The sequence below is a fragment of the Cynara cardunculus genome, unplaced genomic scaffold, assembly GCF_001531365.2.
Source record: "Cynara cardunculus var. scolymus isolate 2C unplaced genomic scaffold, CcrdV1 Un_Scaffold_667, whole genome shotgun sequence".
NCBI lineage: Eukaryota > Viridiplantae > Streptophyta > Magnoliopsida > Asterales > Asteraceae > Cynara > Cynara cardunculus.
In genome coordinates, this window is record NW_020200602.1 from 111197 (window position 1) to 122588 (window position 11392).

The 11392-nt window shown below is 34.8% G+C and overlaps 1 protein-coding gene across 2 annotated transcripts; it reads left to right on the plus strand.

Annotated features, from left to right (window-relative positions):
• The first annotated feature begins 216 nt into the window (after positions 1-216).
• On the plus strand, positions 217-6841 carry LOC112501896 (casein kinase II subunit beta-2-like). 2 transcript variants are annotated; one of them, XM_025105661.1, is made up of 6 exons: positions 217-687; positions 2330-2566; positions 5589-5698; positions 5786-5951; positions 6298-6440; positions 6654-6841. In XM_025105661.1, the coding sequence occupies exons 1-5, from the start codon at positions 519-521 to the stop codon at positions 6426-6428; spliced, it is 813 nt and encodes a 270-aa protein (XP_024961429.1). In that variant the 5' UTR covers positions 217-518; the 3' UTR covers positions 6429-6440; positions 6654-6841. The 2 variants fall into 2 exon arrangements, with proteins under 2 accessions (XP_024961429.1, XP_024961428.1); XM_025105660.1 differs by lacking the exon at positions 6654-6841 and having other exon boundaries at positions 6298-6546.
• The last annotated feature ends 4551 nt before the right edge of the window (positions 6842-11392 follow it).

The window sequence follows — 11392 nt, forward strand, 5'->3', positions numbered from 1 at the left end:
AAAGAAAGTCTGAATTGTGAATGAAGCTGGCTTCAAATATATGATTTAGCTTTAATAATTTAGACTTTTATGATATTTCTAACCGATTCGAATTAAAAAGGGGGCTGTTTCTCTCTTGCATTAGTCAATCGACGCGACGGTTATATATAGATAGATAGATAAAATCCAAATTTTAGTAATTGAATTTTAAAAGTGGTTACTAAAATATTTATTTGCGAAATTATGTGGAACTAAAATTGGGATTAGAAAGAAAATAGCGATAATGGGATGATGAGGTGTTGAAGCAACACACCACTGGTTTTTCAACGTCCATCTGATCGAAGTAATAATCCTACTCGCACTCGCACTCGCATCCGCATCCGCATCCGCATCCGCATCTACCTCTGCTTCTTCTTCCCGCCGGTCCTCCCTCACTCAAACCCTAAAACTCCAATTTCTGGCAAAACCCTAATTTCTCCCTCTCAAAATATCCTATATTTTTCTCCCTCTTTTTCATCAACGTAGAGAGAAAGGATAAAATGTACAGGGAGAGAGGTGGAGGAGGATCAAAGGCCAAAATAGAGGTGACTTCCAGAGTAGGTGGAGGTGGATTGAATTTGAATGGGAAAGATGATAATAAAGACCGYTTGTCAGCTGGGAGCTCCAACCTTTCTAGGTCGTCTTATCCCGATRACARATCATCCAAAGGTWTTCTTTTWTCTCCTCYTTGAAATTTCTCATGTACGAGTTTTCTATACCACCAAATATAGGTTAGATTTCTGATTGTAGTGATTTATCTCTCTTCAAACCATCGAATGCTTTTCCTGACTACTCAAACCAAATGGAGCTATTGAAATAGCTCATCTAGGCACTTGTCTCCACCTAGTTCACACAAATTGCAGTCTTTTTCTTTTGGATAATACAAGTTGAACAATGAGGAAMATTTATTTATGTCAACACGACAAGTAGATTAAGCAGCTCTTCCAGGTGGTTATAGTTGCTGACCTGTTTAATTATTGGATACTTTGTGATGGTGAATATGAAATATATGAAGGATCCATGGAGCTAGAGCTAATTAGCGTACAAACTTTGTGGTYCTGGAGATCAATGATAATACAAAGGRGAAGCAAACRTTCTTGTTTTTATCATAGGCAAATTGTGCAGGCAGTTAGTTTTCTGTTACTTTTAAAGCATTGCATTATGGTAACAAGTACATTTTGTATCTTCCATGCATTAGAGGTTTCCCATGGGTTGATGAGKTTTTGTGCTTTGTTAGGTGTTTCTGTATGCCGTTTGTCCCTGTCTGTTGCAATTTGAACAGACACACAACCTTGAGATATTCTGAAAGTGGCGTGCTACTTTCAAGTATTGGCACTACAATTGTCAATGAGATTTAAATTAACCAAGTATTTTTCGGTGTCCTGGATCCCAAATATGTTTCCCCTGGAAGCCTTCATTTAAGGAGGTGAATCTTATTTACAATTTTAATATGCAGTTATCTGGAATTGAATGAATGGGATCATGTCTTTTTGCTTAGGAATTGCTTATTACAGTTATTTTATTTGCATATCATCATGTGAAGTTGGAATTACCACAGAGATTCAGATGATTGATTAAGCAAACAAGTTGAAATAGTGCTAATGTAATTGTAGTAGGTGATTCTTCATGCCAGATCCATGATGTGAAGTTGCATTTTAGGATCCAGTCCTTGAAAATTGAGATACCAGGTGGATAATAGCCAAAATCCCACAAGTGGGAGATGAATTCTTGTACCTTTGAGCTGATCGAAGGAGTTCATGGCCCTATATGTTGCATCTTGCATGGTTCTTTTTCTTTCTATGTCTTTCAATTTCCACATGTTCTATGGTCCTTGTTTGGAATCATTGAGTATGGTTTGAGATAGGAGTTAGGATTATTTCCTTGTGTATTAAGTTGGCTTCATACGGGTACACTGGTCCAATACTTGAAAAAAGATAGTTGAAGGAAGAACTAATGTATTGGAATTAGTATTCTTAATGGTAAAAATTTTACTGGCTTTATAACAAGTTAGTTCAAATTATTTTGTAATTTATATAAATTAACTATCATTTGGGTTCTAAATTTCTGATCGTTACTTCTTTACTTCATGGTTCTCCATTGATACACATGATCACAATGGATATGTTTACGTGTTTTGCTTCCTTTTGGAAGTACAGTATATTTGCATTCTATATTGATCATCATGTTATATATCTGACAAATATCTACCATCCCTATTATCATCATGTTACATTTCTGACTTTGCATATACAGGATAGAAAAACATACTATCCTCTTATTATTCTGACAAATATCTTCTTTGCTTATATAGGTGATAAAAACGTAGCAGTGGAATCTGAAACAGACAGTGAGGAATCAGATGTTAGTGGCTCAGACGGGGAGGAAACATCTTGGATTTCATGGTTTTGCAGTCTACGTGGAAATGAATTTTTCTGTGAAGTTGATGATGATTACATCCAAGACGATTTTAATCTCTGTGGTTTGAGCAACCAAGTTCCATATTATGATTATGCTCTTGATCTGATCTTGGATGTTGAGTCCTCTCATGGTGAGGCTCTTTTCCTACGTTCATATATGATCTTTAGCATTAATTTATATCTTCAACTTCCATGATACATTTCATATCATGTTAGTTTTCATCTATCATCCATTCTATGCATCGACTTGCAATCATACATTTCATAAAGTTTTTGAAACATTTAATTTAGTGATTAGTTGCTACGCAAAGCAGTGGGGATGGTTAAGACTTATGCAGGTGGCCCGAACTAATTGAATGGTGGGGAATGCCTAACTCCTAGACTGCCAAGTAATCAGTGCTTAGGGGGAATTCTTAGAACACAGTGAGTAGAAAACTATTCTGCTGGTCCAGGTGTACCCTTGGTTGATTTTGTGCATATACATAGAATGCATTATGTGGAGATTGCCTACCAGTCATGGTTTTAAAAATCGTTCGAGGCTTACGCCTCGAGGTGAGGCGGCTCAAAACCGCACCTGAGGCGACCCCTCTTGGACCTTGGACGAGGCTTACGCCTTGGTTCAGTGAGGCGGTTCAGTGACGCGATGTCGAGGCGTATGCCTCAGATGATCTACTTTCGTAATGGTCTTTTCTTTGACTTTTTTATAAGCTTTATGGCATTAGTAGTACTTCTCTTTATAGTACGAGTCTTTTTGCATTTTTAAAAAACTAAAAGTTAAAGCACAATGGCCTCAATGTGTATTTTAATATATTAAAACCCAAAAAGCTGGTACTTTCTCCTCTCAATCAAAAAGTGTGGTTGGACCCTTCCTCTTCCTCCAAGCAATCAATGTTTCCAAACCCTCTCAGCATGTCCCACGGTTTCACTCTTTCTTATGTCAACAACTACTGAACCAACGCCTCTTAGTAATTTAGTATTATATATAATATATATACACAAATGTATATATATTTGTGTAGTATATATACGTATTTTGGTGTATCTATTTTTCCGCCTTGTGCTTATGCCTCGGACTGCCCCGAGGTTTACGCGTCGCCTCGTTGATGGAAAACGCCTCGAAGCCCAATTCCGCCTTTTAAAACCTTGCTACCAGTGTAGCCTGTATTGTATTATCTTTCATCGTATGAAGATTTCTGTCATTGTTATTCTCAGTGTACTTTAAGAATAGAGGAGTGATGATAACAAACTGATTAGTTTGCCTTTGGTCCTGATAATTGTGTTTTCCTGGAATTTTTTCCAAGTTCGCAACTTGTTGACTTGTGTTGCTTATGATGTGAGAAAATTTTATGTATTACTCACTCCTAGACATGGTTGATTTTTTAAGCTCTGAAGTGAAACTCATGCGCTGTAACTATTGACTCTCTGCATTCTGCCATGGACTCTTTTAGTTTGTTCCAGTCTCCAACTAAGGTTGGCTTCTTTTTGCTTTAGAGCCTCGTACTGGATTGTTATTTTAACTTAGGGGCCGTTTACCAAATGGTTACCTGGTAAGCGCTTACCAAGTCATATTACATTACCAATGAACATGACAAGGACCAAGAATCTTATCCGGTAAGCGATGACAAGGACCAAGAGTCTCACCCGGTAAGTGAGGGTGACGACTCTTACCCGGTTAGCGGTTGTCGGGTAAATTGTTGCATATGATGCTGTTTTGATGGACTAAAATCTTATCCGGTAAGATAAGTGATAGTGTTGAATCTTACCGGTAAGTGCTTATTGGGTAAGTGTTTGGGTAAACGGCTGTTTAACGAGTATGCTGATTCCACATCTTGTGCTCTCCTGCAGTCCTGCTCCATCCTAGGTAAGTTCTGACTGGTCTCTGTTTCAAACAGTGGCATTAAGGGCATTGCTAGAAGCCTCATTTTTTTGCCATAGAACTCTGAGGTGGTAATCCCCCACACACACGATATATATAATCTCTCTTACCAATCTTTCTTGGTGAAATAGTTGGAGACCCCTGGGTTATGCTTGGGAGACCAAAGGGAGTTCAATACTGAACCTAAAATATCAATGACATAACAAATTAGTGGTCTTGCCATTTGGAGAGAAATAAACAGATATAACACACATTGTGAGTTTGTCACTAGCATAAGAAAAAAATTGGAGCGCAAATTTGTTTTTTCCACAAAGAGCTTGATGAGAAGAAACCCTCGCATCCCATTCTGTAGGTGTTAATGAGCTGAGCTGAACTGTGTTGTAAGTGACTTGATTCTGACTAGCTTGGTTTTGACAATTGCTTAAATATTCAGCTTGATTTTAAATCTAAGCCTCTAACTGCATGTGGCTTGAATTAAAAACTTTAATTGCAATTATAGAATAATAGGGTTTCAAAGTAGTGTTTCTTAAGGCTGAGTCATTACACATTAGTCTTGTCATCTAGAAACCTTATGACTTTTCAATTGAAAGACTCCGGTCCCTTTTGCAAATTTTAACATAAAGAAAGCAATGGTGCATCATTCCCATTTGCTTTAAACATGAGTTGGGCCTGATTCAAGCTTGAGTAGCTTCACTCGCTTTAGATCCCTCCCCACCCCACCNCACCCCACCCCACCCCACCGTTGTATTCTCGGTTGAACCTTACCATAGGAAAGTTCAACAGATAGGAAAACTTGTTGGATATTGATGTAATCATAACTTCTAGAGGTATATGTTGTTCATGGACTTCTAGAGGTATATGCTCTAGAGGTCTACAGATTATTATTTCATGGACCACAGAATCTGACCTACTTTTAGTAATATGATCTATATGCCATATATTGATATGTTGAAGGAAAACGATCATTTTTGTGTTAGTTTTCCAAAATATAAATTTTAGTTCCTGTTTCTTTTGCAACCATTTTCACCCGTAAATGCAAGGATTCATTGCGTCTTCTATTTGATAATCTTACATTGTTTGGATCCTGATCCATAATGTTTTTTTTCTAATATATATACGTGTATATATATATATATATATGTATGTATGTATGTATGTATGTATGTATGTATGTATGTATGGATGTATGTACATAGATCATGATTGCTCATGTTGTGATCTAAATCGTTCCCTGGTATCTAAGTTGCATGTGAGAATTAAGTTGTTTGTATATGCAGATGAAATATTCTCAGAGGAACAAATTGAACAAATTGAATCAGCAGCAGAGATGCTTTATGGTCTAATTCATGTGAGATATATCTTGACAACTAAAGGATTGGGTGCCATGGTAAGAATTTGAACTGTAATCTTAAATTGGTAGGTTTATACCTCGATAACAATTAATATGAGACCGTCAATCTTTTGTGAAAAATAGCTGGAGAAGTACAAGAACACAGAATTTGGCAGATGCCCAAAAGTCTACTGTTGTGGGCAGCCCTGTCTTCCTTTTGGTCAGTCGGACATTTCTCGCCAGAGCAATGTCAAGATTTACTGCCCCAAATGTGAAGATATTTACACCCCTCAGTTCAGGTTTCAAGATAGTATCCTTCATTCCATTTTGCAAGTTCTTTTTCTTCTTTACCAAAACTTGGTAGTTTCAACAGGCATTAACAAGCATCTCAATCTACAATGAGGTTAGGGTAGTCTTCATTTTTCTTAGATGAATTTCGTCTATGCTATTCAAACTAGAACGATGAAATGGATTGATATTGTGCTTGCAAACATAGACTTGCGCGACCTTATCAACGAAACCAAACAAACCCAGTATATCCCACCCAGATCATTTAATATGTGGTCAGGAACATGCTGCAACTTCATTGAATACAAAATTTAGAAGCATAATGAAATAGAATGTGGATCTTGAAATGTTTCTTTAACAAAAGCTAGACCTTGATGGGGCATATTTTGGGTCGACGTTCCCTCATTTGTTCCTATTGACGTATGGACACCTGAAGCCACAAAAGACATTGCAGGAGTATGTTCCCCGAGTATTCGGCTTCAAGGTCCACAAGCCATGATCGACAACCAAGGTTTGTTTTCCAGGCTGCTGGTTGGTATTCGCTTCATCACAACCTTAGGCTTATACGTTAAACTATGTAACCGAAACATTTATGTTATTGTGATTGATTTTTTGGCAAATTTTTGATTTTATATATAGATATATAAAATTTTGGTATGGGTGTAATTAGGAAAGCTAACATGTTGCAGTTTTATTGACCCTTTGCATTGTCTTGAATTTGAAGGCAAAGCAGAGAGATTGGTGGGCAACAACTTTTGATATGGTAGTTTTAACAGAAAAAGGATCACATAAACTCATTTTCAGTGGTTTGGAACATAATAGCAACATCATGTATATTGAACATTGAAAGTTGATTTGCAGAGGTTGATGGTGTTTTCATGAATTATGATGTAAGAAACATGCAAACTTTGAATATTTAATAATAAATAAATTATGTGAATGGAAGAGGATATGGATATGTAGTGTAGTGTAGTGTAGTGTAGTGATGTTTGATGTGGAAGTTGCTGCAATCAGAGTCCATTTCCATGAATTTTGTTTCAGAAACAGAAGAAAACATTCCAAATCTGAATTAGCTTCACTCACCACTTTGCACTTGAATAATTTACAGACATTGTGTTTCTATTTGGCTACTTGTGTTTACAGACAGACAGGACACCCATTTTGTTCTAATTACCTCTTTTTCATTTTGTAATGAAGGAGTTAAAGAATAAAAAAAATATATCAAATTAAGCTAATAAATAATGATTAGTTGGGGGAGCGATCAAATGCAAACCACTCAATTTGTACAAACCGTGCAAATCGCATTCAACCAATCATAATTTTTCATTTTGTTCATTTTTTTTATAATTATGAGAGGTTGATTAATCATTTTTATTGTGGATGGTGTTAATCATAGATATTATCATCTTCATAATTTTAATTTTAGAGAAATACATGAAACAGTTTCATTAATGTTAGAGAAATACATGAAACAGTTTCATTAAGTATTATATGAAACAATTTCACAACCATATATGAAACAACTTCATCAAAAAAAATATTATATGAAACAATTTCATGAAAAAATTTCATAAGATTAAACAATGAAATCGACAGATGAAGGTGGTTTGCACGGTTTACACAAATGAGGGCGGTTTTCATATGATCACTCCTCTATCTATATATATATAGATAGAGAAGGGAAATTGAATGGTGCACATGGATGGCACGTGATGGAAACACAAAACAAAACGGGAATATTACCATGCATTGTGGATCTTGACTCTTTTCTTTTTATTTATTATTATTATTATTATTATTATTATTATTATTATTATTATTATTATTATTATTATTGTTATTGTTATGTGTGTATATGTATATATTGGTACCGTTATGTAATAAATGTTGAATACATGTACTATTATCATCTCATAAATGTTGATTTCACCACTACTTAACCCTTGCCATTTTATATAAATTCTAACATATTTTATAAATCAATCTTATAATATTTTGTTTTCTAATCCATAACCATCATCATAATCAATCGTCTTCCACATATATATACATAAATATCTCAATTGTTTCTTAATATCGTCTTACATGTTTTGTATATGAATCCAACTTTGTATATACATACATATATACGGACGAGGTTTGAAACATATGAATAAATCATTGAAAAAGGTAATAATATACATATGAATCATTTACTCATACATTTTCAATATTATTATTTTTTCTTTATTTAAATCTTCCATACATATATATATATATAGAGAGAGAGAGAGAGAGAGGGAGTGAATCAAATAAAAACTAGTCAAAATATGAAAGACAGTTTAATCACATATGATTCCATATTGAAATCACATGCGATCACGAAACATGGTCAACATGAAGATGTACGGATGATTTGACTTGCAACTTCAAATCGTGTGAATCACATGTAATATTGCTCGTGATCTTAACCGTTGGTTTTTAAGGAAAAGAATTGAGTAATAAATTAAACAGTTAAGTAATTAGATGATAGGTGTAGGTGGATGTGTACGTTGACGATTGTGTATATGTTCCCCTTTTATTCATTTTCAAATATTTCTTTATATGATAATTAAGTTTATAATAATGCACAACCTACCTTTTTTAATCTATACCCCATTGTATTATCAAATATTTAGGGGTCGTTTATCTAATCACTTATCCGGTATGTATTTACCAGTAAAATTTAACATTATTGTTTCCTTATTGGGTAAGATTTTATTCATTAAAACGCATCGTATGCAACAATTTATTCCGGTAAGCACTAACCATGGTAAGAGTCATCGTCCTCACTCGGTAAGACTCTCGATTCTTGCATTTGCTCTTACTGGGTAAGATTATTAGCATTTGTCATATTCATCCGGTAAATTAAAGTGACTTGGTAAGTGCTTATCCGGGTAGACGTTTGGTAAACGACACCTTAGTTTCGATTCTAACATTCACACACATACATATAGACATGTTCAAACGAGAGTACCAACTGTTTAAAAAAAATAATCATACATAATTTACATATACATATACATATATATATATATATATATATATACTAGCAATGTGCCCGTGCAATGCACAGAGTGTGCAATAAAAAAACTGCAACGAACGCCTTATGACGGAACACTAAAAACGACTTTTGAAAAGGTCTTTCATAAAAAGCTTAGATTCATTGCATATGCAAATGGGTCCAATCGGAGTAACTTGGACCGATATAAATAAGATGATGAAAGCAAAGTTGGTGATCAAATTTGATAACATGAGGCATTTAGATTAGGAAAAAATAACATGAGGCATTTAGATTATGAAAAAATGGCACAAATAGAAATGCAATAACTTTTTTTGAACTCACCATGTTGTATTTCTCCACCCCCATAATGTTCTCATATTTGTGTAACGGCTTGGATTGATCTATCGCATGGACCACGATAAAAACGCGTTTGAACAATTTGATTACCCATAATCGAGATTTTTTTTGTATAAAAAGCTAAATAAACATGATCGATTTTTATAATAAAATGGATAAAACTGATTTGTCCATTTCAAACTAACTCGAAATAATTTAGAGGTAATGATAATATTATTTGACCACTGAAAGTTATTCAGATATAAACTTGAAAGAAATTTTTGGACGGATGTTAAACAATTAGAAGCTCTAATGCCTCGAAATAAGTACTGTACCAAAACTACATGAATAACATTAATTTTCATATTAAGATACAAATATATTGGTTAACATAAAGCCAAGAAGACATAAATCATACAAACACAAGGGAATTGAAACTTTAMGTTKCTTMTTCGAGTGAATATATTCGAAGTTCATACATCACTTGGCRAGCAGAAATAGGATGTCGTGTTGGAGATGTTGCARCCCTCTCTTAATGAAGTTGGTTTGGTATCCCAGGACCAGCTTCAAACTGAGGAAGCACACATGCAACACAAGCAGCTAGATACCTCCCACAAAGTGAAAAATGGGCCCCCATTTCACTGTACCAACACATCCAACGTAAGCAACCAACATAGGATCAAACCAAACTAAGAAATAGTTCACACTTCTAGTACAAATTATAGATTCATATATACGTAGTGCCAGAGCCCAAAAGAATATGAGTTAATAAACAAATGCCAATTGAAGGATTTGAGTACAATCTGCACCATTTCCACAAGCATAATCTATGTTATTTTGAAGAACTACATCACTTAATCCAGAGTTGCATAACAATAATCTGCACCTGTGTATGTGCATAACTCCATCATGATCATAACCTACTTTATATTGTTGTAAAACAACCCCTACTTTAAAGTTGCAGTTGTTTCTTCATGTTATAGCATCAAGTCTAACAGCAGAGACAGATCAACATCAAGTCTAAAGTAAAAGAGAAGCCTTCTAATAAATGTTTTTATATAACCATAAGTGATATAGTACATTGATACAAATTATACATACCATTACCAAAGGCTTACCATAGAGAGAAAATAAAAACTTTCCTACCTTAGCTACTGTGTTATTCATTTTAAAATATATACAGATTATGTAAACCAAATCAATACAAGATTAAGCAGACATATGTGAAGAGGGACAGTCATGTAGAAGCAATGTAAACAGAAGGTTGTCCAGTGGTAATGGCCTTTATATACTTAACCAAACATATACTCCAAACTGAAACAAACCCAAAAACAGAAGCTGACTATAAGGTCATGATTAGTTTTGAAGAACATGTAAAACAAATCTTGTATTGTTTTTAGAAGCCATGATTAGTTGTGTTTGGTGTTGTATTACTTGTGTATATGACAGTAGCAGCATATATGTAAACAGGTTTACCCCAAGGCACACAAAGTCTTCTGATGGCAAGGATAAGGCCTGGTATACACACACAGTCATGATCCAAACTTTCAAGCTAACTATATATATATATATATATATATGTGTGTGTGTGTGTGTGTGTGTGTGTGTGTGTGTACATATAATAATAGTATGCATATATGTGTGATCAAACTTATGATCCAAACAACCATACATTGCACTCATGATCCAAACTTTCAACTTAGGCATGTTCAAATCAAAATATGCATGTTCATGTTGTTTAAATCAAAATAGGCATTTCATGTGGGGCATAACTCCATCATGATCATAAGGCCCAAAAACAACAGCTGACCATGAGGCCATCACCATTTTGTGTGTGTGCATAACTCCATCATGATCATTATGCATATACGTAAACATGTTTGTAAACAGGTTGTGCTAATATGACAGGTTATGAACAGCCATATGACAGGTTATGAACAACCATATGAACATCGATATTACAGGTTATGAACAGCAATATGATAGAATGGAAGCAGAATGGGAAACAGTGCAGTTTAGCTTCTGTTTTTGGGTTTTTGGGTCTTTTTCAGTTCAACTTCTATTTTTGGGTCTGTTTTTGAAGTCCCAAACATGAAATGGAAACA